Below are 26,948 nucleotides of genomic sequence, written 5' to 3'. Positions count from 1 at the left end.
AGAGGCAGCGACTCTGATGGCTGTTACAGGCAAAACCTCGCCTCGCCGAGACGCTGCCGCACGTGCTTTTTGCTGCTTGGGAAACCGCATGATGCAAGGCTCCAGGCTGCCGCAGCCAGGAGGACTTGTCGTCCTGCGTGGGAGGAAGGGAAGGCGGTGATTACTCCTCTGCTCAGCTCCTTGTCAGTATGTGTAGCCTTTATTCGAATAATAATGGGAGATGGGAGAACAGTGCGGAAATCCATCAAAATTTTGATAGGAACACACGCTCTGGCTTTTCTTACATGCATTGTGCTGCTGCTACGTAGCGCAGCTCCAGCAAACCTGCAATAGCTGCATTTTTAACCAGAAATCCTGTGCGTTGGTTTATTTCCTGATAAAAATAATTGGAGTGAAAACTCTTTGACGCAGCAACAACTCCTCAAATTACTACTTTAATGTCCTGCTTGACCTGCCAGCCTCGTGATGAGAGTTTACGTGGTGATTGTGGTCTCTGTGACCTGTTCACAGAGCCCTTGTGTTTGGAGAGAATATGAACAACTGCAAGATGGGAGAGAAGGCACAAGGAGGACAGGAGTAGGCTTGCTTGCTTCAGGATTTGATTTTCCTTTTTTTTTTTTTTTTTTTCTGCTTCTGATCCTGCTGAATCATGCTGTCCAGTCGTGTAAGCTCTGGAGTTTATTTAAAAAAAAAAAAAAAAAAAAAAGGCTATCTTCCAAACCAAACTGTGAAATAGTCTCTATCTCTCATCTGGAGCAGCACAAGCTTTCCTTTGAGCTTTCTAATGAGGAATATTATTTCATGTGCCATTTCAACACTAATAGGCCATAATTTCCCCTGTAGACTGGAAAGCTTCTGTCCTAGTGTTATAATTGTAAACTTTCATTTTAGTTTGGTTTTTAGTTTCATTTTAGTTTGAGTTTTGTGAAGAAGTTATAAGGCACGCTTTGTGCTTGGTAAGTGAAGTTGTTTCCATTTTTAGTTACGATTTTTTTCTTCCCCTGTGGAATGTGAGGCAAATGGGCAAATTACTTTGTGGGGTTTTTTTTTTGTTTGGTTGGTTGGGTTTGAATTCATCTGTGTGACAGCACAACGCTGGCTTATTCAGATCCTGATACCTCTTCTGTCACTGGAGGTGGGAAGCTTTGTGTGTTGTAAATCTCAGTTTGGTTTCCAAGACAGGTGTTTGCTAGTTCACTTTTATACGTACCTCAGGACTTACTAACAGCATGTGCTTACTACCTGGTTGTATTTAATTAAGCAGTTTTAAGTTTTTGGGCACCCCCACCTGCCAGCCTTGTCCCCCTGTAATTCAATTTAGTTCATTAAAGCAAGCACGGTGATCCTGAAGAAACATCCATCTTTCCATATCATTAAAACAATGGGAGAATTTTAAGACAAGTTTTAAGAGTTTAAGACTTTCTTACTGTGTTAATAAGAAAGTTTTAAGTGTTCATAAGTAATTGTGAGGAGCACGTGATTCTCTGTCCCTTTCATTCTTTCGTGGGATGTGTTTTAATTGCTCCTTTTAATAAAGAAATACCCCAGAAGTAGAAAAAGTGGAAAAACACTTTTTACAATGATTTGTTACAAAATGCAAAAGCAACAGAGTCCGTACTGAGATTTCTTTGTCCCATTTTTGGAGACGCTTGGGCTCACTTAGCTGAGAGAGGTAAGAGGTAGGGTTGGGTTCCCAATTTAATTCTCCTTTCTAAAAGAGTATACCTTCATGAAGGACATAAGTGAACTTGGTTTCTGAGGGGAAATGTCAGTGTGTGTCTGTGTTAATCAAAGTTGCAGGTTAAGCAAAGAAAATGGATCAAATGTTTGAAATGTGTGACGGGGCATCTGGGTGAGGGTAGGATTTCTTGCAGCCCTGCGAAGCAGGATGCTCCTTGTGTCCCATGGAGCAAGAAATAACTATGCTAATCATTGCTGCCTGCACGCAAATGCGCACTGTCGGCTCGGTTTGATGCTGGCTTTTATTGCATGTTAAATTGTCTCTGTATTTTATGATGAAAGCCCAGTGACATCAGTAATGGCTGCTGCCGTGCCAGAGCTAAACACAACTGATGCATGGCCTGCAGTAACGAACACACATAGGTTAGCTACAAGGTGGTGCTCACCTGGAGGGATTAGTTGCTATGTTAAACCAAGAGAATAAAGGTTACATGGCTTAAAAATGTCATTAGAGCTCCCTTAAGCCAATTATTGCTTCTGTGTTATTCTGCGTGATGGTAGTAGCATTTGAAAAATGCAAGGCAGTGTATGCGGTGCCTAAGCACTGAATACCCTGTTGGGTCATTCAAGATTTATAGTGCTGACATCTCATCTTCTGCAGGAGTATCCCCTTACATGGTCTATAATATATGCTGTTTATGGTTTATTCATTTTTGTAAGGGCAGTATTAGTGTCTGAGCTCTGTGATCTCACCTTCTTGTCACTCTGGAAACGAGCCCTTGCTTAGAAGTCAGCAGCACCCTCAGCGTATGGAGCATCTGCAGGCGATGTGCCGTTTCCCTTGCACAGTTAGGAGCCACACGTGTCGCTCTCTGGGTAAAAAGCAGTTTTGAACAGGCTGTGATTGAGTTTTGCATTACGGCAGCCAGGGCAGGCAAGAGTCATCCCGCTGCTGCTTCAGCGTGAATCTATAGTAAACTGATACTACTATCTCTGAGGTTATATAGGGCCAAAGCCTCGCGTGTTCTTGGGACCTGTTGTTACAGTGGGTGTTTCCTGAACTGCTCATGAAATGCCTTTGGGAACTAATGTTTATTTTTAAAAAAAATTGGGAGGAGATGATTAGCTTTGACAGCATGGCTTATTTTAAAAAAAACCTTTCCAAGTCTGAATGACATCTGGGCTTTAAACAAGTTTATCATCTGACGCTTCTGGAGGCAACTTGTTTCTGACGCAGAGGCAATGGTTCTCGTTTTGCTAAAATGAGTCTCTGGAAGGAATTTGTTTCCTGTGAGCAATGCTGTCGTCGAGCAGAGGACAGGCAGTACTTTGTAAACTGTCTTCTTTCTGTCTCTACAAAAAACAAACCCAATCCAGCCCCAGAAACCCAAGCCATGTGTTGGGACAGCGTGCACTGATTTAATTTGCTGGCTGGTCCTCCAGTGGGATGCAAATTAGAGCCATGCTATAATAGCAGCAATTTTAGACGGGTGTGTATGGGGAGAGGGTAGCAGAGAAGGGATAAAGGGGGGCCACTGGCAGAAGGGTGGCTACAAAGTTAAATCTACAATTTCTTGTTAAATCTAAATGATACAAGGGCACATTGGCTTTGTTAACAAGAAGGCCAAACCGTTTGGGGGTTTTGCTATGGAAGGGTAAAAATATCAATGTAATTGATATTTTTATCTCTCTCTCTCTCTCTCTCTCTAAATCAATTTAACCTTCTCCAAATATTGATGAAGGAAGGTTTCTTCATTGGATTTTGACGCTTCCTTTAGAGTTCTCAATCCGTACACAGTGAATTTCACATCTTTCAAATGCCTGTCACCTCCGTGTATCCCCATTCCCAAGTGTGGGAGTAAATGCTAAGCCCACGTACGAAATAATAAAGCATTTGCCTTTTAAACTGTCAGAGTGTTCTGGTTTGAGAAAGAAATTGTTAGTAATCCCTCATTAGTCTAATTTTAAGTATCTCACATGTATTTAAATGTTCTTCTTGATCTTTTAATACACATGAAGAATGCCTAATTGATTTACCTGCAGTTCTGATTTCTCTTGTGCTTATGATGCTGGATTTATTAATAATCTCGTTTGAGCTTTCTGTAGTCCTCGTTGCACTGGTGTGAGTCAGAGCTTCCATTTGCTCCTACTGGGGTGATGGCTCCGTGAGAACGCTAATGGGGCTCTTGACTACGCAGTTGTTGTTAATGGCTTCTTCATAATTCAAAGTATAAAGAACAGCTTCATTTTCAATTTGACTCCAGTTAGATTTTTTTTAAAATAACTTGCTAAGTGTGGGTTGCTATGTGTTTTACTGAGTAATGGGACAGGAGATAGCAGAGATTCACCTCCACTGCAGTGTTTGCATCCCAGACCTTGAGAGCCACAGGTAGGAAATGAAATAAGGAAACAAAATGGAGTAGAAAATCACTATAAACTTGATTGAAATGTGCTGCTGTTTTTGTTTTCCAAAGCAATCCAGCTATCTTAAAAAACAGAATATAAATCTGATTATTAAAATAATTCACTTGCTATTAAAGTTGTATTTTCAATATGGTCAGTGAAACTGTATTTTAGACAGATTTGGTTTTGGACATTGTGGCATCATTGCTGAATATGGCTGGGTTCATGACCGCTTAGGATAAAGAGAGAAGGAAGCCGAATAAAACATTTCTGACCTTGAGAGGTCTGGTGATCCCATGTCAGCCCTTGGAACCCGGAGGTTGTTACGAAAAATTAATGTTTAACAGCAGGGTAGAGTTTTTCAATGGCTTTCTGTGGACTGAGGCACCAAGGCACATTTAACAAAAATGTTCGCTAACAGCTATTGTTCCTCTGGGACTGGTCGTAGCCAACACACGTCGCTCTCTGTATTGCACTGGATGCTAAATGATTAAAATGCGTAAATTAACGGATGTTAATAGCACTTGTCAAACTTGATTTTACTGAGGCCTGATTAACCTGTAGCAAGTACAAAGAAGTAAGCTAGGTTGTTTAATTTACAGTAACCGTTTCCCTCCCTCTCAGAGCACATTTATTCTGTACCAAGTGGTTTTTGTTTTATTTTTCCCCCCAATAACTTTGTATTAATGAAGTGAGTTTATACTTCAGATTCACACTGTGCTCTGTTCTTTACAGCTTCCTCTTAGGTAACCTTCAGGCTTGTCTGAAAGCTTGGTAGCAAGGTAATGGCATTAGGATTGGTCTACAGAAGGTAAAATACAATTAATGACTCATGTGGCTAACTCCCGTGATGGAGTATTTTGCCCTTAATGGCAAAAAGACATTCCCCATGCAAAAGATGACTACCTAGGCTGGTTTATAACGTTGCTTCCAGTGCAGGAAGGTTAAGATCTCTTGAATTATATTGTAATTTCTGCAAGCGAAGGCGGCACCGAGTGACAGTCATGGTTTAGGGGGCATGGTTAATGGTTGGACTTGATGATCTTGAAGGTCTTTTCCAACCAAAATGATTCTATGATTCTATGATTCTATGTTAGGAGCAGTTAATAGCCAGGGATTTCTGTAAGTCCCAAGTAATGGGAAGGGTCCAATCCTTAAATAAATTTGTTTAAAATACTAACAGAAGTGTAAAATGGCTTAAACATTGTGGATAGATTCCAGAGTAGTCCTGTCATCATTAAGTTTTCAATCTGCACCACTAGAATTGTGTGCAAAACCAGATCTTCTCAAGTTTTTATGCAGGGTACAGCACTTGCAGACCACAGCTATGGGTGGGCAGAGGGGAGGAGAGGTGTATTTTGTTAATCAGGGTTACTCTAAAAAGGGTCACTGTGGGCAAGAAAAGTGGTAAGACCTATGAATGAATGCTGTGACAGAAAGCTTGAATTAAAGCCTTAAAATATAAAGAACACAAACTGGGGATGAATGGAGAATAGCTTGTCTTTGGTTATGGTATTGATAACATGGTTTCTGCAAATATCTTTATTTCTGATAGCAGCAGTTAACCCACGGTGCATCCCAGGCTGTTCTGGGATGATACTGAAGAAGTTCCCTTATGCCAAGAGGATGATTTTGTTGAGGTTATTGAGAAGACTCAGTAGGAACTCGGATGACAAGGTATACTTACAGGGAGACCATTCAGACCAAACTAAAGCCAGGAAAAAAAAAATGTAGTGGTTTATAAGGCAAAATTTTAAATGGGATTAACCTTCAGGGTAAGCAGTCAAGGGAACTGCCTGAGGAAGATGCCCCTTACCCAAACACAGGTTTACAGACTCGGCTTAGGTGTGCTAAACGGAGGTCAGGCTCAGTGGTCCATTGGTTTTAATACCTGTTAAATATGTCAAACGGTGGTGGAGCATAGACTCACCGAGTCTAAATGGGTCGAGATTGCTCAAATTCAGCCTGTGTGCCTTGACCATGGGAAAGTGAAGACCTAACATCCATCAGCTGGGGATTGTGCTCTTGGCTGACCACTATAATCTCCATGTGATGAAGGACCGTTAGCGGCCTGTTAATAAGGGTTAGTAAAGACTCTTAAACTGGGGTGGGGTCTAGACTTTCAGTGGAGTAAAACTCAAGAGCATCTTGCTTGGAAAAAGTGCCTGCGGCTATGCTCTTAAGAAAGCACCAACCTGCAGAGGCTAAGCGAGGACACAGGGATAAACCCTCCTAATTTTGGGTAGATTTCAGACAAGCATTTGTTTTTATTTGCCACAAGCTTGAATGAAACTGTTCCTCAGTTAATGAGGTGTGTCTCTGTAAATTTACTAGCAAAACAGCAATGCTGTACAAGCAAACATGTTTCTTCTCCGTACTCCAGCAGCTGCTGATCCTTGTCTTGGATCTCCTGCCGTCCAGTTGCTTTCTGCCCTGGGGAGGATGTGAGGGACAAACTGGTGCTTAGAGAAAAGCTGCATTTGTGTACAGGAATGCTGCTTTTACGTGGGTGCTTTTAATCTCTGATTTGAAGGCTTTTTCTTTTCCATTTGAGATGCTGTAATTTTCTTCCCATGGGAAAATGGAAAGTCAGGGAGAGATGGCCTGTCATTACATATTCAAGGGGCTCTGTTTCTGATTACACCAAGGTCCACTGGTTAAAGCTTTGCTCATTAACTTCATTTTCCCTAGTTGGCTGACAGCTGAGCGGCTCGCACGAGGAGCGGCGTTTCCAGCACTGGTTTGGCGCGTTGGCAGTTCCCCCAGAAGCCCCGCCGCCGTGGGTACCGTGCGTGGGAGGTGGGATTGCTCGGGGATGCTGGAAGCCGGAGTGAGTCTGCAGTCAGACAACCTCGTCAGTCTGCTGCTGTCGTCTCGCTGCTGGCAGGGACGCATTCCACTGGGTGACGTTTCTGCGTGTATTGCTGATTTACTCGGCTTCGGTTTATATCGAGCCATTGACACAAGCAGACAAGAATAAATAAGACTTGCTAACCTGATAGCTCTCAGCATGCAGGCAGGGAAACTTTTGCATCTCAAATACCCAAGTTCTGGGTTTGGTGTTGGATCAGGGCATGGTTTTCTTATCAGCTTGGGGTCTTTTCCCAGCACTCGGATTTTGCGAGGTCTTCCCCCTGAGCTTATCGACTGTGTATGTGTTGATTTTTTTTCCAAATGTGGAGTTCACTTTTTCTGAATGTAATCACCAGTTCACCACCTCCTCATTAGTGCTGTGGCAGTCAGGTAAGGCAGAGATATTTAGAGAGCCCAGGAGTTCTGATTTTTAATTTAATTTTATTTTTTATTTCTTAACCTTCCTTTCTGCACCACACATCAAAACCTGAAGAAAATTTCCGGATCTCTCCCAAGTTTACATTTCTAATTCTTGTCCAAATGATACAATGCTGTGGCTCTGTCAGCCTGAAATACAGACTGCAGAAAGCTTAAAAAGCTGCAACGGCAAGGGCTGAGGAAGCACAGACAAGCTGTAATCTTGTCTGTTGCTATTTCAGATCACCTGGCGGAAGGACCTTTTTTACACCATTAATAAGACTCTCCTGCTAGAAAATATTTTAATGAGACCTAATGAATGCAGCAGGAAAGATGCTGTACATTGTCCTTACACCTATGTGGTCCTTACACCTCCTTCCATAAGGGACTACTGAGCTTGTATCTGGCTGTTATTATGTCCCCAAAATACTGTGAGATCTTGGCTTTCTATACTTATTTACCACTCTCACTGACAAAGTCATGGTCGTTTTGGCTTGACCATCCCACATAGGAGGCTTTCTAAGTAGAAACCGTCTTATAGTTGGATTTTAAGCACAGAAAGCAAGCTTAGACTAAAGCTTTCAAACTAATTTTCATTTGCGTCTGTGGCAAAATACCAAATTTGATGTCCTGGTTTCATGAAGTCATTCTCACAATGGGCAGAACTGGAAGTTCTTTTCCTCTTTTAACTTAAAAAACATGTATGTACACTGCAGGCGTATTGATTAAATAACCATTAGTGTCATGCTGCTGAGTGCATAAGAGATTACAGTAAAAAAATTGGTAAATTGGTCATACGGGTGGCTCCACTAAGCCTTTGTTTGGCTCTTAAAAGGATCCATGTTTTGACAGGTTGGTAATCAGACTTCTGTCTCCACAAATAAACTGCAGATTGATCTCTGAAGGCCATTGCACTCTGAAAGAGAAGAGGCTGTGAAAGGAATTAGGCGTACATCTAATTACTGAAGAGCTTGACTTCAAGTATAAAATAATGAGCACCATGCTTTAAAAAGCAAAACCAAGCCTTTTTAATTTGCCTAAAACTGCTCTCATAAGCAAGTAGGAACATGAGAGATTACAAGGTACTGGTACTAAATGTTTATTTTATATACACACACACACACACACACACACTGTATACAGTGACTGCTGCTAAAGGCATAATGTTTTGGTTGTATCTGAAGCCTATAAAATAATCTGTCCTATAAAATAATCCCAATGCAGAGCGCATCGCGGGAGTCAGGAGTGGAGCAGATGTGAACCTTACTGCAGATTTCCTCTGTGTTTTTAATGGAGGAGAATTAAAGTGCAAATGTTTGCATATAACAGAGTAGGAGGCTGGTGACAAACAAAATGATTCAGCTGACATCCGCTGGATAAAACATTAAGATAGCAGAAATTATTTGGGATATTTTCAAAGAACTGGTCAGTCTGTCCAGGGTGGTGTGTATAAAATACTGGTTTAGACTTGCAAGTGAATGGATATAATAGGGCGCTTTTTTTCTTTTTTTTTTTCTTTTTTTTTTTTCTAGTAGCATTTTTCCTCTGACTGATCAAGTTTTCAGTGGAGTGGTTCATGCTGGGTGTGGGTTGGATCCACTATGGCTTAATCTTCTGTCAAACGAGTGCTTGGTCAATTAAAACAGGTGCTAACTTGCAGCGGTGTTGCCTTTCTTACTCTCCTGTCCCGCTTCTCTTCTTGCCTCTTCTCCAGATAAAATTTTAACAGAAATGTATCATTCAGGGGTTTTTGGCCACTGTTCCAAGTGATGTAAAATTTGCAGTCTGGACTTTAGAATATCTGACCACTGTCATAATACTGAATGTAGATGAGACAGCTTAATTGCCATAAACCTGTCTAAGATCACAATACAAAGAATAGTAACAAAGCCCAATATTTAGTGAAGGTACATATGCACCCCCACATTACAAATCAACCTGTTTTCCAGTTAATGAGCAGGGACTGTTCAGCTCCTCCAGCCAGGTTTATCTCCTGGTTAATATTCATATCCCTGAGGAGGTGATCGGCTGCATTCCTGAATGACTCTGGTTGTTCTAGGTTTGACAGCCTTGCTGGGAAGGCAGGCTCTGCATTTTTAGGGTTTTTTTTTCTGTAGGCACTTACTTGTCTAGGAGAGCTCTTCATTTTGCTTCAGTCCAGACTGGGTGACCTCTCGCTCCCCAGTATTTCCACATGGAAAATTTTATGTTGTTAGTTTTCCTTTTCAGATTTGTTCCAATACCTGAAAAGTCCCCAAGTATCTCATGTCTGTTGATAACACCCTGAGCACATCTATTCCCTTAGCCTATTTCCTGAGGCAGAGGAAGATGCTGTTACTTTTGTACAGAGAGGAGACTAAATGGCGGGGACTGTGCAAAAGGATCATACAGGTTGGTGGACCTGCTTATGAATGTAAGCTCCAGTTCAGACTTTCAGCTCCAAAAATATTTCCGTAGATGGATAAACTGTAAAATAATTTTGAAGTGCATGCCATTGACAAGGTAGTAAAGTTAATAAAACTGGAAATCTAAGCATACTGAAATAGAAATTATTCTTTAGAGTATATCATCACCATCTTAAAAAAAAAAAAAAAAAAAGTGTATTGACCTGTAGGAGTTTTCCAGTGGATCCAGTACAGGTAGATTGTAGAATTATAGAATAGAATCACAGAATGGTTTGAGTTGGAAGGGACCATAAAGATCATCTAGTTCCAATCCCCCTGCCATGGGCAGGGACATCCTCCACTAGACCAGGTTGCTCCAAGCCCCATCCAACCTGGCCTTGAACACTGCCAGGGATGGGGCAGCCACAACCTCTCTGGGCAACCTGTTCCAGTGCCTCACCACCCTCACAGTGAAGAATTTCTCCCTTACATCTAATCTAAATCTACCCTCTTTCAGTTTAAAACCATTACCTCTCATCCTATCACTACAGGCTCTGGTAAAAAGTCTTTCTCCATCTTTCTTATAAGCCCCCTTTATATATTGAAAACCTGCTAGAAGGTCTCCCCGGAGCCTTCTCTTCTCCAGGCTGAACAACCCCAACTCTCTCAGCCTGTCCTCATAGGAGAGGTGCTCCAGCCCTCTGATCATCTTCGTGGCCCTCCTCTGGACTCGCTCCAACAGGTCCATGGCCTTCTGATGTTGGGGGCCCCAGAGCTGGACGCAGTACTGCAGGGGGGGTCTCACCAGAGCGGAGCAGAGGGGCAGAATCCCCTCCCTCGACCTGCTGGTCATGCTGCTTTTGATGCAGCCCAGGATACGATTGGCTTTCTGGCTTTCAGTTTGCTTATGGTCAAAATTAATAATTTGTCCATTTGAAGGTCGATTCGATATGCCATTTATTCAAAGGTTTAGGAGTTGTCTCTGCTGTGGTTACGCATCTGTCCTCTCCATGCTGCCTCTCCCAGCCAAGCAGCCGATACCTGTCCTCACGCGACATGATGCACGTGGACATATTGTGAAAACGCAGAGTCATTCACAAATGGATGGGAGGGGATGGGATGCACCTACTGCTCTGGGTTCCCAAAGTTATTGGTCCCAGTCACATACAGACTCAAATTGTTTGGTGTTTCTGTTTCTGAATGACGTTGTTGCCTTCAGAAATGTAAACGGCTTTTCTTTTGGGGCCTCCTCATTAATCTTCTTTCTGCTCGTGTTTGAGCCACGGCAAGCCCTTTGTCATCTGTGCACTGGAATGAAACTTGCTGTCAAAGACCGCACTGATACAAGTGCTCTTTCCTTCTCCCGGTTTAGAGCAAATTAAAAAAATCTTTTTTGTTTTTGTTTTTTATGGGTTTGTGATGGTAGCATACCTACAAGTGCAGACCTCCCATATAGAAGACAGCTGATTATTCCCTTTTTTGATACAGTTCCCATCTTCCTGGTATGCAGCAGCTGTTTGTTCAGCAACAGAAGACTCTGAATTCTCAGTAAGTGGCAGGTATTGCTGCAGAGGTGTTGGGAGAAGAGAATATTCAAACCTAACTTTTTCTTGTGCAGATTAGGATTTTTGCACTTGCCTCCCTGGAAGAAAAATAAATGTAAAATGTGTAGTTAATTTTTTTGAGGAGGTAGACTTATGCTCAACTTTTCAGTGCCAAAAACTGGGGAAATTAAACGTTTTGCTCTTTCTTGTGTTTTCTGATATACCTGGGAAGGAGCAATTTTATGTTTTAAAAATGAAAGCAAAAGAAGGAGTGTCCTGTAAAACAACCGGGTCTGTGCCATTACATGGGACCATACAGATCTGTCACCTCTTTGCTTGTGGCCTCTTGACAACCTCTTCTGCCTCCTGGAAGGTCAGTTCCTTGAGTTGCTGCCAACTTGGAAACACATCGAAAGTTTTGTCTTCTCTCAAGACCACCACTAGTCTGGAAAGTCTCCTGTTGGCTTTTTGTGCTGTAAGTAATACCAGGAGTCTTCCAGTAGAAATATGACTCATATTTGGTGCTTTTCCTGCGAGAGAGCATAAATGCCGTCGTGGGCTTGGATCTGACCCAGGTTCATCTTGCTATAATAGGAAGCGTGGCTGTCTTGATGAGAAATGTAGATGCAGGATGGCCTCTGTGTTTGCATGTGTTGAGTCTCATAATCTTGCTTTGAGCTTCGCTTTGCCTGTTAAAGCAGCCATTTAAAAGCTGGTGCTCCACAGTGTAACCTATGGAAGAGCCGTTCTCTCCAAGTTCAGCCCTTTCTATTTCAAACTCAAACTCATACGGTTGCTTTCTTGTAATTCTTAATGGCAGAATCCATTTTTAGTTCACAGAAACTTTCCAGCTGTTGAAGACCTTACCCCTTGCTTTTTGTTTGATCGAGAGACCTCTGCACAATCAGGCTCATAGGAGTTGGTGAATATTTGCCTGCAGGCAAAGGTGTGCTAAGAAGATGGATGCCTCTTTCTCCTTGAAGATCCACCTGGTTTACACAATGCAGATATTTTATTCTTCAGGGAGTGCTTAGAACACATTTTAATTCTGTTAATGAAAAAAATACATTATTTAAACTGTTCCTGGAATATCTATTATGTTTCCTGTACTCTGTAAAGGGGACACATTCAAGCTGGCTGGCCGGTGTGACCACGCTGCTGGTGGCTGTTTGTCAGGCTGTTCCTCAGGGATAGGTGGTTGTCCCTGTCTGCTCCAGCCAGCTTGTCTTTTCCTTGTAGTATCAGAGAGATTATATTTTGGAATTATTTATAGCAGGGGGTGATGCTGTAATTCAAGAATGGCAGGAATTCATATGGTGCTGCCTTGCCTTCTGCTTGAACTGGGTCATGGTCTTGGATGCAGAAGTCTGCACGTCCCTGGATTATTTGAAGCCTTGTGGGAAAATCAATTTTTTTAAAAAGAAATTTCCTCTGATGATAAAATCTAGAAGCAGGATCTGTAAACAGCCTGATTTTGAAGCAGATCTGTATTCAAGCACTATTAGCTATGCTTCTGGATACTCCTTATTTAAAAAGAAATAGAAAAAACGGAGAGCTTAAATTAATTTACCATTTGTTATTTAGCCTCAGCACCTTCAACACACTCATTTGACTTCTAGTGCCAAGCAGCTGACAATCTTCCTATTCAAGAGTGCTTTGAAACCACGTTTAATCTTGAGTAAACTCATCCGCCTAGTTGCACGGACCTTCAATGCTTTCTTCACGGATTGACCTGAAGCTCCTGCCTGAGCTGGAACTTCAAGTCCCTACAATTTCACAGGATTGCACAATATTCTGCTCTTGTGCTTTCCAGAAACTGATGGTGATGAAGAACTCACTTGAGAAGTTTACAGCTGGAGGGTGAGGGGGCAATGACTGGAGGAGAAGCAGCAAAGTAGACAAACAGATGAGCAGCACAGCAGAGAGGGCTTCAAAGGAGGCTTAGATGTGAACAGGGTGGACATCTCCTGAATGCGGCCAGGCAGGTGATACCATGCGCGGGGTCTGTGGGGAACGTGGCAGAGGTAGTCGTATAAGCTGATTATAGACCTCATTATAGCAGCGCGGTGAGACGCTGCCGGGGTTGTGATCAGTGGCAGCGCTGACACAATGGTCATCCTCTTCGGTGCAAGAGGGAGGAGGCTGCTCGCGGTTCGGCAGCGGCCAAGGCACTTGCTCAGACCTTTAGAAGCAGATTTTAGGAACAGCTGTGTAGGAAGGGAGGTGACGTTAACAGAGTTATTAACAAATTTTTAGCTGTTAAATAATTTGTGTCCATTGAAGCCCATGTGCAAGCTAACGTCATCTTTTTTAGATATAAACATGATACCTAGATGGTTACACTTAAATTTATACACGATACCTATACCATTATAACTAAAACATGATAGCAGGAGCTACGCCTGCCTGTGAAGATGGTCCTTGCTGTAAAGCCCAACCTTTAGTTTCTGCAAACACTTTAACTAAGCTGAGTTGATGGTTCAGATAGTCAACAGCATTATAAATAAGCAAAAATTGGGCTGCCTGGAAGGTGAAGGGTGAAACACAGCTGACGGAGTGGAGTAAGTTAGCAATAAAATGAGTTCCCAGTAAGCATTTGTAATATTTGAGCAGGATGAAGAGCTGACATGAGCAGATTTTATAGGTGTCACAGAAAAACCTAAAGGAAAGAGCCTTCCAAAACTAGTTTTGCCTATTTTTTTTCCCCATTTCCCCTTTGGGGAAGAGGATTATTTGCCTATATGCTTCAGAAACATCGTATCTACCAGGAAAAGCAAGGGAGCAGAGCAGTATGGTGGTATAGTCTGGCAGTGCTGGTTTACGCTGCCTGTATCATGCAGCATCTTGTACGCTTGCCTGCGGGGCCAGGCAGTGACCCGTCTGCCCTAAAAATAACAAGAATCTTTCTATCTGTTGTTGTCCTGAGCTGGAGCCATTCCCTGGTCCACTGTACCTGCACAGCTGTGAGGACAACTGAACAAATGTTCAAGAAACTGCTGCTTGTGTCTTTGAAGAGCTTGATGCCTCTCTGTTGCAAAGTGCTCAGTCCATGCTCTTAACAGTCTAGGCTGCAGTAATACTTGTGGTAAACTGATACTCTATAAAACTGAAAAATTTCTGCAGAAATTACGTAACTCCTTTAAAGACCATTCTGATGTTGACTTGGCAGAAAGTTTTAAAATGGGAGAATTCATAACTCACTTGGGAAAACATGTCTTTGAAAACGAGAAATGGGAGAGCAGAAGCAGCGTAATGTTCACTGGGTGCTGCTGCACTGGCGTCTCCCGGTTGTTTGGGTTATGCTACGATGGGGCGAAGGGTGCGATTGGGATTTAAGAGAATTTGAATTTGAGAACAATCTCAGAACAAGAAGTTAGTGGGGTTTAAGTCTACCTGACAGCAAATACCTTGCTGGAATAGCAGAGAAGGGGACGTGCCCTCCCCGTAGGCACGTCCCAGCTGAGCTGTGCCTAAAGCCATTGATGGGGACATGCAGGTTTGTGTTAGTGTCAGCTCAGGGACACCAGGACACTGCACAGGGACTCCTTCTTATCTCACCTTTTACATAGGCAAAGGCTATTAATCTCTTGCCAATTTGCACTAATTTCCTGAGCAGCTGATCACGCCTGCAGTTTGGAAGAAGTTTCTACAAATGCCTGAACATAAAGCTGGATGGTCCTTAAAGCCACTCAGTTTTCTACCATTTTTCTTCATAGGTCAAGGCTTAAACTTTGGGATTTTTTTCTGCAGGCTCTCGCTCCCCCTCGTGTCTGCGCAGGGCTTTTGCAGCCTATCATCTTGCATTAATTTCTCATTATCTTGTTCTTCTAACAGCCCAGCACGATTTTGAGGGCTGGCTTGTTTTCATGCTTCTGCTGCAACAACTCTCAAGCAAGTCATTAAATTGTACCCAACTTTTCAGCAGAAATGGCAAGCCATGTATTTCTGCATATTTGAGCAGTAATTGCTAATTCTTGTTCACCGGTCAGGGCTTTAGTCCTGTTTTGCTTTCAGTAACTGAAAGCTGTATATTCACTGAGGTTTGAACTGATTCTTTTCTCTGCTACGAAACATATTAGTAAGCAGAAGAGTGTCCTTGGTTCATTTGGCCTGGTGACCATTTCATCTCCCTGCTGAAATAGGTTTTTAAAAGCTTTTTGTAATTGTTAGCACTTTTGCTGGAGCTGGGTGCTTAGCACAGTGCAGCTTTCTGAGCAGCTCAGTGCTGGTATCTTTTTGGTTTTTTATAATAAACATTGATTTGAGTCACAGATGTTAGAAACCACTATCCACAGGCAGCTAAATGTTGGATAGCATCAGACAGATTTTGTTTCAATGTATTTTCCCTGTGTCTTCACCTCTCGCATGAAGGGATCATATTAGAGAAGGAGTAAACAAATCCTTACTTATTCTGAGCTAAAGCTTCATTTCATCTAAAACTTAAAAAGATCTTAAATAGTGGCAGGCAAGGATACATTTCCCACATTTTCTGGGTTTCTTTTGCTAAAATAAGGTTCTATGGCCCAGCATGAGAAGCAATGAATCACAACACTTGTTCTTTGCAGACGAATGTGTTGTTGAAATTCCTGATCCAAGATATTGTCCAAAACTTTAAAGGTTTGCATTGCATGCATTTTCAATAAAAAATGCAACAACTGGGTGTTTAATATATCTGAACATTTGTTAGTAAGCAGAGTTGGATCAAGCTTCACAGAATGGTTGAGGTTGGAAGGGATCTCAGGGGATCATCAAGTCCAGCCCACCATGCTCAAGCAGGGCCACCTAGAGCAGGTTGGTCAGGACCACGTCCAGTCAGGTGTTGGATATCTCCAAGGATGGAGCCTCCACAACCTCTCTGGGCAGCCTGTGTGTATTGGCTTTGTGTGGCAAGGTTTTGGTAGTGGGGGGGATTACAGGGGTGGCTTCTGTAAGAAGCAGCTGGAAGCTTCCCCTGTGTTCGAGAGAGCCCATACCAGCCGGCTCTAAGACGGACCCGCCGCCGGCCAAGACCGAGCCAATCAGCGATAGTGGTAACGCCTCTGTGATAACATTTTTAAGAAGGGAAAAAAAGTTGGGACAGACGGAAAATGGCAGCTGGAGAGAGGAGTGAGAACATGTAAGAGAAACAACCCCGCAGACCCCAAGGTCAGTGCAGAAGGAGGGGAGGAGATGCTCCAGGCACCGGAGCAGAGATTCCCCTGCAGCCCGTGGGGAAGACCACGGTGAGGCAGGCTGTCCCCCTGCAGCCCAGGGAGGTCCACGGTGGAGCAGATCTCCACCGGCAGCCTGGGGAGAGAGGACCCCACGCTGGAGCAGGTGGGTGCCCGAAGGAGGCTGTGACCCTGTGGGAAGCCCACGCTGGAGCAGGGTCCTGGCAGGACCTGTGGCCCCGTGGAGAGAGGAGCCCACACTGGAGCAGGTTTGCTGGCAGGACTTGTGACCCCACAGGGGACCCACGCTGGAGCAGTCTGTGCCTGAAGGACTGCAGCCCGGGGAAGGGACCCACGCTGGAGCAGTTCATGAAGAACTGCAGCCTGTGGGAAGGATCCACGCTGGAGAAGTTCATGGAGGACTGTCTCCTGTGGGAGGGACCCCACGCTGGAGCAGGGGAAGAGTGATGAGTCCTGCCCCTGAGGAGGAAGGAAAGGCAGAGACAAAATGCGATGGACTGACCCCAACCCCCATTCCCCGTCCCCCTGCGCTGCTGGGGAGGAGGAGGTGGAGAGAATTTGGGAGTGAAGTTGAGCTGGAAAGGAGGGAGGGGTGGGGGGAAGGTGTTTTTAAGATTTGGTTTTATTTCTCATTACCCTACTCTGGTTTGATTGGTAACAAATTAAAGTAATTTTCCCCAAGTCAAGTCTGTTTTGCCCATGGCAGTAATTGGTCAGTGATCTCTCCCTGTCCTTATCTTGACCCACAAGCCTTTCGTTATATTTTCTCTCCCCTGTCCAGCTGAGGAGGGGAGTGACAGAGCAGCTTTGGTGGGCATCTGGCGTCCAGCCAAGGTCAACCCACCACATGGGGTTATCCCTCCCCAGAGGCAGGAGTTGGCATTTCCCTTGGTTGAACTTCACAAGGGTACTCTCTACTTGTTTTCCAGGCTGTCCAGGTGGATCAGCTTCTCCTCCACTTGTCACCTGCTGACTTGGTGAGGGTGTGCTCTGCTCCATCACCTAGCTCATCAATGAAGATGGGCAGCAGTCCTGGTCCCAGTAGAGACCCCAGGGCACGCTGCTGGTGACTGGCCTCCAGCCAGGCTTCATGCCACCAGTCACGACCTTCTGGGCCAGTTCAACCAGCTTGCAATCCACCTTGCTGTCCACTTACCTAACATCTATGCCAGACTTGTCGGTGTATGCAACAACTTCTCAATAGTAGCTGCTTCTACAATTCCTTTACCAGTCAGTGCTGTTTCTAATTTGTTGAAAGGGGGGCTTAATTATCAGTGTTTCTTAAGTATTTTGAAGGCTAAAAGATGTGTTTGAGCAATAACTGGGAACATTACCATGGTCTGTAGCGTCAGTAAGTCAGTAGATGTCAGGGCTTATACCCTACGTGACTAGTCAAGGAGACTGAGCTTCTGCTGTGGTTTTCACCTGGGAACCCTAAAACTGCAAATCCTGATTGGTTCTTACGTTAGTTTGGAAAAACATGGCTCAAACAGGCTAAACTATTTGTCCCTTGGGTCTACAGCAGCCGGGCTGCATGGTTTTTTTGCAGCCTGCTGTGCCAGTGCAGTGTTTTTGGCAAGGTTTTGTGTTGCCTGTCCTTTTTAAGCCAAATTCTGTACATAGATGGTTAGTTCTGTCCTTCAAATGACCCAAACCCCCTGTATTTAAAAGCAAAACTGAAGCTGGCTCACTCACGACACCAGCAATATATGAGATGGTTTTGAGGTTAATTTTACAGCAATATGAGCCCCTGTTTATTATAGAATCACGGAACAGTTTGGGTTGGAAGGGACCTTTAAAGGTCATCTAGTCCAACCCCCCCTGCAATGAGTAGGGACATCTTCGACTAGATCAGGTTGCTCAGAGCCCCTGACCTTGAATGTTTCCAGGGATGGGGCATCTACCACCTCTCTGGGCAACCTGTGCCAGTGTCTCACCACCCTCATTGCAAAAAAATTTCTTCCTTATATCTAGTCTGAATCTACCCTCTTTTAATTTAAAACCATTACCCCTTGTCCTGTCGCTGCAGGGAGCATCTGAGATAAGGCTGCCCATGACTGTGTGTTGCAAAGCAGGCTGTGAAGATCACTGGGGCTGGTGGTGGCAGCAGCTGTTTTAAGGAGTGACCTCCACTATAAGAGTAGGTGGACGGCATCCAATGGTGAACCTTAAAAACAAGTTGGGGAAGGCATAATTATTACATGGATGCTGGTACGGGGTGTGCATTCAAGCCACAAAGGTAGTAGAGCAGCCTGGGGGATGTTTTGCGCTGGGGCAGGGATGCCCAGTGGCAGGGACAGCTAATGCTCTGGGAAGCCCTTTGATGGCTATAGGGGAATATACGTGCTGTGCAAAACCCATACATCTGGTGCCCGGTGGTGTGTTGGGTCTGGTGGGAACATCTGAGATGTCTGCCTGATGAGGGACCGCTGTGCACTGCTATCTCTCCTGCTGCAGGAGGGGACGTTACCAGCCTCCGCAGCTGGCTGAATTGCTGCTCAATGGACTGCCTAGATAAAGAGGTTTTTTTCTGGCTCACGTTAAGCTTAATGTTGCTTGGAGATGGGAATATAATGGCCTGAAGGCTTGAAGGCAGCACTGAACAGAAGCTTCTTTCAATCTGGAAGGGTGAGCTTGCCAACAGTGTGAAAATATCACCCCAAAAAATAACAATTTTTTCCTGGTTTCTGCTAATCGACTTAGGTGGTGACGCAGACAAAATGTATCTACTTGACTTGGGTTATGCGTGGTGTTTGCCCAGAAGATTTGAGTTACACCTCTTCGACTTGCTTTCACCCGTAGCCTCCTGGCACCCTGTCTTAGCCAGAAACAGCAAACTCCAAAATTTCCAGCATTTAAATTGTTCAGCTGATGAGAGAGCAAAGTAAGGAAGGGAACCTGGGAACTTCTGTCCATCTAGGTGTGCCAGCAGCCCAACGGGACGTGTCTGATCAGTGGTGTGCAGGCTGGTGGCTCGCAAGCTTGTGGCTCACAAGCCAAGTTCCTTGCCCGGCTACCAGAAGAAGAGGAAGTTGGTGAAGGGAGTTTTGTGTCAACTATTGCCCTAAATAAAATGCTTTGTGTGAGGAAAAGTAAAACAAAGAAATGTTTGTGCAGGCTGATGAGCTGCCAGACCTTCCCAGCAGAGAAGGGGGATTTCTGTGAGCATCTCCAGCGAGATGCTGTCAGCCCCACCTTCACTTCTCCCTGTTCACTTTGCGGGTGGAAATGTACTGATAAAGTACCAAAGTGAGCTCAGAGAACGGTCACTGATGGCTCATTAATTCCTGAGGGTGGAATCCTTTGTTATTTTGAGTGAACCAGAGAGGTTTCAGTTAAGTTGAAACCTCAGCTCAAGTCTTCAGCACTGCAAAGTGGCAAAATTTTGTATGTATCCTGGTCTGGACCGTTGTGGAGCTGCCAGCCATGGAAACATGCCTTTGCAGGAGCAGGAGATCCCTTTGCAATCACTCTGTCTACAAAATCCTCATTTCTGTCCTCTTCTTTTGCAGAGCAAGGGCTGAGCATGCTCAGCAGAGGGAGCTGCAGCCCCACCAGCCTGCTCCATCCCTGCTTTTCCCTCAGATTGGGCTAAATGCAAATCATTTAAAAATATTTATCTGGTTCTGTGCACGGCTGCGAGATTATGAAGTTCATTTCTAACTATATTGAGTTTGAAGCTGAAAGCCGTTCAGCGTTAGAGGTGACCGTATGCTGTTTTGTTTGAAGTTGCATGAACTTTTGATGGTGCCAAGTATAGTCCTCATTGCAGGAGACCTATAGCTCTAAATACAGGTGTGCCTCTTTGACTTTGCTGTTGTGTCAATCAGGGTCTCGGCATCTTGGTGACGCAGGGCTAGGAGCATAGGCAGGCGATGGATGGACGTCTCCTCCGTGCCACGTCGAGGTTACTCTCGTTTGCTCTCAGCTCAAACGTCGAGCAGAGCTGGGGTCGGCATGAAATCACGGCTGCAAAAATGGGCTGGATCTGAGTGCTTCACCCAGTGTGGGATTTTGAACAGAAATAAGGAACTGAGCTGCCTGTCTCACCCCTGAACGCTTGGCTAATGAGGCTGGTTCACAACGAAGACCTCAGCTGGCAGAAGATCTGTCCACCGAAGACCCTGGTGAGCAACTGAACAGTGGGGGGCTTGGCTGCTGGGCTGTTGCATCCCGCTGCATCCCTCTGCATCCCCTCTGCCAAACAAATGTGAGTGTGGAGGGTTTCACCTATGGAGAAGAGGGACAGCAATGCCAGTGCCTCTGCTTTCCACGTGCCCGAGTGGATGGTGAGTTATTTAGCTGCTTCTTTTAATCACCACCTAGCCAGCTGGTTGCTGCTTAATTTTTGGAGGGAGCTTCAGATCTCGCTGCTCAGCATCAGGATATGATGGCGTTTAGCTGGAATGAGGGTCGTTAAAGTCCGATATTAACAAGAACTGTTAGACATCCTCCCCTGCCAGTGCAGCATTGTTCTTCGGTGTGAGCTGCCTAATTGAAAACGGTCAAGTGATGGAGGGAATGGTCCCCTGTGGGCCACCCCATCTTGCAGATGTGTTATATTAAGAACTAATCTTTTTAGCAATTTGGGACCAGCAGGAAGGAGGAGTGGGAGAAACTGCAATGTGTTCCAGAAGACTTTGAATTTCATCAGGATCAGCACAGCAGATACTGGTTTTTTGACTACTATAATTTTTATCATCAATTTAGATTCTGTTGTTGGAATAAAACCTCTAAAACTTAAGACACCCTTCAGGGCATTGTGTGCTGCTCAGCTTCGTTTGGGTGGTTAAAGAGGTTAGAATAGATACCAGCAAATATTAAAAGACACTTTTCTCTGCTTTGCTTCTCTGGTGGAAAGAATTCCCAAAGCAGCTGAAAATATAATGACATGGCTCCAAAAAGCAGGCAGTGCTTGGAAGACAGAAGGTTGCATGTCTGGAGGTTGGCTTTGCCTGTCCCCTGAGGGTCTGTGCAGTGTCTTGTCGTCCAAAAAAGTTCATGATACTTCAGAAGCACTGAAATTCTGTATCAATATTTGTTATATCTTCCTAGGTTTCTGCTCATATCTTCCATTTCTATTTTTGAAGTCGTCCCTCTTGGTGGTTCTTCTAAAAATACTTAGATCGCTATAATAAAAAGTTGGTATTCTTGTACTCCTATAAGGGTATTCTTGCTGCTTTGATCTTTATCTACAAATAGAGGCTGTGCCTGGTGATTTGATTCAAACTTCATTATCCCCCTTTAATATCAACTTTATGTACCCCTGCTATCGCTTTCTTAAGCATTATGGATTTTATTTTTGTAAAATTACAGTTTATTGTTCTGCTTCTCACTCATTTTTTATAGACTGCAATTCTTTCAGCTTTCACCCAAGTCATGTCATATTTATATCAACAGTGAGGAAATTTTGCATTTAAGGGTTAGCAGTGATAAACTTTGCATAACACACAACTTTGTTTCTTGTTTCAAATGTGGATTTTTGTGTACTAATTGCAAAAGTGTGGAGTTCTGCTTAAAAACAAGCAACAAACCTCTCCCGACGGATCTATCCCCCTCTGCAATTTTCTCCTTTATGAATTTGGTGCCGCTGGGATCAGGACCAGATGACAGAAACTTTATTTAAATAGACCTTTTTTTCTAATGGCCATGCAATTTCCTTTTGCAGCGTGGATGTATGATTTTATAGATGATTTATAGCTGCGGTGGCATCAAACTCCATCTACAAAGGGCTTAGGGTTATGTCCTCTAGCAATGTTTTTAATCAGGATTTTAACTTGACTGATTTGCATTTTATGTGGTTTCTCAGGACAGCGTGGGAGTGAACAGCCACATTTCAAGAAATAATTAGCCTAAGCTTTAAAATGCTCATTATCTTTAAGGTCATTATTTCAAACAGTCTTTTATGTCTTAACGTTCTTACCAAGGTCCTACGTTTACTACAGTACACCTCTTACTATTAAACAAATAACCAAATATTGAAAAAATGTAGTATTAGTGAATAACAATAATCCCTTTTGCATTGCTTCTCAGAAGAGCAGGTTAAAATACAAGTTCTCCCATAGTCTGTGACTCTGATGGCTGGGAGGAGATCTGCAGCAGGTCGATTCTGGTTTTGCAGAACAGAGTCTGAGCTGTGAGAGAGATTTGAGGTTTTGCAGACCTGAGCGACAACACAAGCTGAAGTCATTTAATCTGCTGTGAGCCAAATCAGGGATCACAGTGTTTCCTTTATTGGGTAAAACCCTCAATTTTTCAAATAATCCACAACCTGGATTTAATACTGACACTGAACACCTTTGTACCCACAGCAGTCAGGGAAAAACTCCTGTGTGCAGTTATGGGACATAAATTTCTCATTCCTACCAGGATGGGATCAAAAGAAGGGGAAATTCTGAATTTGCAAAGTTTTCTGGAATTCTGCAGCCAGTGAGTGCATGAGGCAGAAATGTTGTTTTGACTTTGTGTCTTATTTGTGAAGGTTTCAGCGATTTCAGGTTGTATAATTGAGTGATGGTTTAGGTAATCTCTAATTGCAAAGTCTTTCATAGTAATCTTTAGAGAATTAGCAGGAGAGGCTTTCGCTGTAATGGTTGACAGTTTTTCTAGGGAAAAGTTGTGCTCCTGGGTTTTGTCGTAGCATCATGCGTATGAAGGAGCTGTAAGACCATGTGGGATGCTGGCCGAGTATAAAAGCACTTACTGCTAGAGATGATGCACTGGCTCGTGATGACTCAGTAGGTGTTTTCCATCTCTGACTTCTGAGATCCTACATTTTTTTTAATTATAAAACACAAGTTACCCCTTCATTGCAAGTTGAAGCGATATGGAAATAACCGTTTCCTCTTTTGCCTGCCTTGTCGTGGGACCGTGACCAACAGAGTCAGGGGTGGACCAAGGGATCTGTTCTACAGCTGGGGGAGAAGGTTTCTCTCTTCCTTGTCCTTCCTATTGTCCCCACTGGACCTGCCTGGTTTAGGTGTATTGTTATTTTCTTTTTTTAAAGATTTCTCCTTCCTGCTCCCACCAGTTACAGCAGCAGGGGTGGCCGCTCTCATTCTTGGTGTGCATTGGATGTAGGTGCTGGTGTTTCCTACCATGGAAGCGTGCTCTGTGTCAATAAGCACTAAGATGTTGGAAGAGCTTCTTTTAGTTTTATTTCCAGGTTTTCCACCTGCAGCTTTACTTCTGTGGGCCATGGAGGATTATTTTTTAAAAAAGAGGTAACCTAAGAGTGGGTCTCAGCCACTGGAGTGAGAGCAATGGCTCGATAGACGTGGACCATGATTCAGTCCTCATTAGCAATCGTCTTGGAGGTCTGAGGACCGAAATCAGTCTCAGTCCTAGTGAAATATAATAAATTGAGGTGTATGGGGCTGTGGTCTGATGTTTGCACTGTACACAACCTCAGCCCAATGCTGAATGTGAGTTAGAAATACACTGGGCTGAGAGTTTGCAGAGCATCGTGGATCCACCACTGGTGTGAGGTCTTCAAGAACCAATGGCTTGAATTTCTAACATGCTTGGAAACCACTTTGGCCCAAGTGGGTGACTCTTCATTCCCATCCTTTCTCTCCCAAGTCCTGTGGGTAAAATCAGCCTTAACCTGCACATTCTCAAGCTGTTTTTTCAGAAGGAAGATGCCAAAGGGTTAAATGTGTGTGTTAATCCTGGAGTCGGTCTCTGTGTGACCTTTTGTCTGGAGAACTGGAATCTTAAACACTTGGAGCTCTGGTTAAAGTTTTGGCTCAGTGAGCAGCATTGTCAGGATTACATATTAATTTAAGGCATGTGAAACTATGGAATAAATGGGTTTGGACAGTCCCTTTCTTGAAGCGATATGATCTGGGCTCAGGAGGTGGATTAGGAGAACAGAAGCTGCCTGAATTGTTGAAGCTGAGGGTTGCAGATCATGGCAAGCACGGCAAGGGGAAGGCATCACCGATACTGCAGAAGGGGAGCAGGTCTCTTCTCAGTTGCCTTTCAGCTGCCAGCATCTGGTGTCTCCATACACGTCTCCGGTTTCACGGGGGAAAGTGGAGCAGATGAAGTATCTGGCTTGGCAGGTCGAGTGCTGGAGGAATCCAGCTTTTCCTTCATGAATAGGGATGAGAGGGCAGGAGGAGGAGGTTTGGTCTGGGAGCTGCAAGCCCCAGGCTCTGGTGGAACATCAGAATAGTCATGTCGGTCCCCTCCGTTCTAGCCACAGCTGCAAAATTATTTCTTTTGCATTTATCACTTGGCATCATAGATGGATGAGAAGTTTTTCCACTGGGAAAAGGCTTTCCAGTTTGTCACATGAATAACCAAGTAGTGCAGCTCTTGAAGACCACAAACTTGACCTGCTGTTTCATATGCGAATAGATGGATTTTAATTAGCTCCCTAACTTGCTCTTTGTTTCCCAAGTTTTTTGCAGGTGGATTTGCAAGCTGTTAGCAATGCCAGAGAGCTTGTGCGACTTAATCACACAAAAACCTGTTGTTTTCTCCCTTTGTTCCTTTAAAAAAATAAATCTCTATGGCTAAGAATAAATTTAAGACGCTAGCACTACAAAAACGCTGCGCTTGCAAAATTTAAAAGTTCAAAGAATTTACAAGGATGGTTCCTCTTGCACATTGCACAAGTGGTTGGGGATTTTATAGCTGTTACAGTATTTTAAGGTTTCATTTAGCAATTTTTAAAAAGAGTAGAAAATGTTACAAGCATGCAGCATGGCTAGACCAATACAGAGGGAGGCTGCAGTAAGGTTGGGCTCCAACCATGATGAAAAAGCAGATTTTAATCATGCATGGTTTATTAAATTATAGTGATAACTTGGATTTTACTAGGATTGAACATAGTTCTCCCTAGTTTTATTTGAAGATTGAGCTAGATTACAGCTGACATCCAGCTTGCAGAAGATACCTGAGCTGTGGACTGGAGGAGCAGGAAAGAACTTTATTGTTAGAATTTTTATAGAATAGAAGTTCTTAATTTTAGTGTCTCAGACTCAGTTTCCAATGAAAAAAAAGGTTCCCTCCCCCCGAAAACCTATTTGATTTAAGTATCTTGATGTGATAACCTAGTGGAAAAGTAGTTTGTGCTTTGGTGGTACCGTCAAGGTGAGCTTCATCCCCCTTTAAAGGCTTTTAGCTAACTTACACTGAACTAAAGTAGCACCTCCCTTAGGAATTTGCATGAAAAGGGTCATCAATAATGTTAAAAATTAAAAACTTACCTTGAAAACACAACTTTGGCTGTAGTATCAGTTGAGGCAAGTGGTGCTAATCCCAGTCTCCTATTTCCTGACATACTTCCAGATTGGAAATATTCCGTATTTCCATTTTCCAGTTATTCTGCAGATTCATTAAAGTTGGGAATTCTGGGTTTTTCCTTTCACAAAGCAGACGTTGCTTTCATATAGCCCAGGAATTTTTACTCTTTTAGTGGATTCCTTGAAGTCTGCTGTGGAGATGTAAAATGCCACCATGGCACGTCCTTGTCTGGAGAAGCGCTTTGGAGGAGCACTTGCAAGCAATGTTTCCTTGGCAGCATTTTCCCCATCATGCTGTACCATCCACTGGACAACAGTGACAACTATTGAGGAACAATATTATATCAGATCAGAGGAATATTGTATCAGATCAGTGCTAAATTATTTCAAAAGCGGGTGTATATAATAATACATGGAGCTGGGGAGAGCTTTTTTTTCATATTTAGTTAGAATTGGTGTTGTGGTCAATCGGCAGTGTCTCATCGCTTCCCAACTTCCTCTTCTTTGGAAGTAAATGTTGAGGTTGTCTATGAGAAATGTCTTGGGTTCATTGTCAGGGACAATACTCTTTGGCTAACAGCTCCAACCACTAAATAAAAATAAAAAAAATTGCCCTGCATCGGGTCTGCTCGGTCACTGGTAGCAAAGCATCACGCTTCCCAAACCCTACTGCTGCACGAACATCCCTCTGGGGTTATCTGAAGCCTTTTTCCTGCTGCAGTAGGTACCTGCAAGGTGGGAAGAGACTAGATATAAGGAAGAAATTTTTTATGATGAGGGTGGTGAAACACTGGCATAGGTTGCCCAGAGAGGTGGTCAATGCCCCATCCCTGGAAACATCCAAGGTCAGGTTGGACGGGGCTCTGAGCAACCTGGTCTAGTGGAAGATGTCCCTGCTCATGGCAGGGGGGTTGGACCAGATGACCTTTAAAGGTCCCTTCCAACCCAAACCATTCTGTGGTTCTGTGATTCTAAGAGGTATGGTATGATGCAGGAACAGTGGGATGGGTGTTGGAGTCTGGACCCTTCCAAGGATGGACTCTCTGCACTTGCCACCGCGGGGAATGGAGCGGGGACCGGCATAATTAAAAACCACTTTGCCATCTAACAAATGCCTTCATTGTTGTTGTTGCTCATTAGTTAATTTTCTTCTAATGAGGCTCTGTTAACGTAATCATCTGACATTGGGGAAAAAGAAAGTGGGGGGGAGAACCCAAGTTAAAAAGAGCCTAATTAGCAAGT

The 26,948-nt window shown here is 43.7% G+C and overlaps 1 protein-coding gene across 2 annotated transcripts in view; it reads left to right on the top strand.

Moving 5' to 3' along the window:
• AHCYL2 (adenosylhomocysteinase like 2) overlaps positions 1 to 26,948 on the top strand; it is a 109,253-nt gene that overhangs the window by 43,208 nt on the left and 39,097 nt on the right. The window contains exon 1 of one of the 2 annotated variants that reach the window (XM_052788875.1): positions 20,557 to 20,741. The exons of the other annotated variant lie outside the window; for it this stretch is intronic. Within the exon in view, the coding sequence (XP_052644835.1) occupies positions 20,685 to 20,741 (57 nt within the window). The 5' untranslated portion in view covers positions 20,557 to 20,684. Of the gene's footprint in view, positions 1 to 20,556; positions 20,742 to 26,948 lie in introns of those variants that run through there. 2 annotated transcript variants of the gene reach the window in all.

Source organism: Harpia harpyja, chromosome 6, assembly GCF_026419915.1.
Source record: "Harpia harpyja isolate bHarHar1 chromosome 6, bHarHar1 primary haplotype, whole genome shotgun sequence".
Lineage (NCBI taxonomy): Eukaryota > Metazoa > Chordata > Aves > Accipitriformes > Accipitridae > Harpia > Harpia harpyja.
This window is presented reverse-complemented; position numbering and strand designations above follow the sequence as displayed.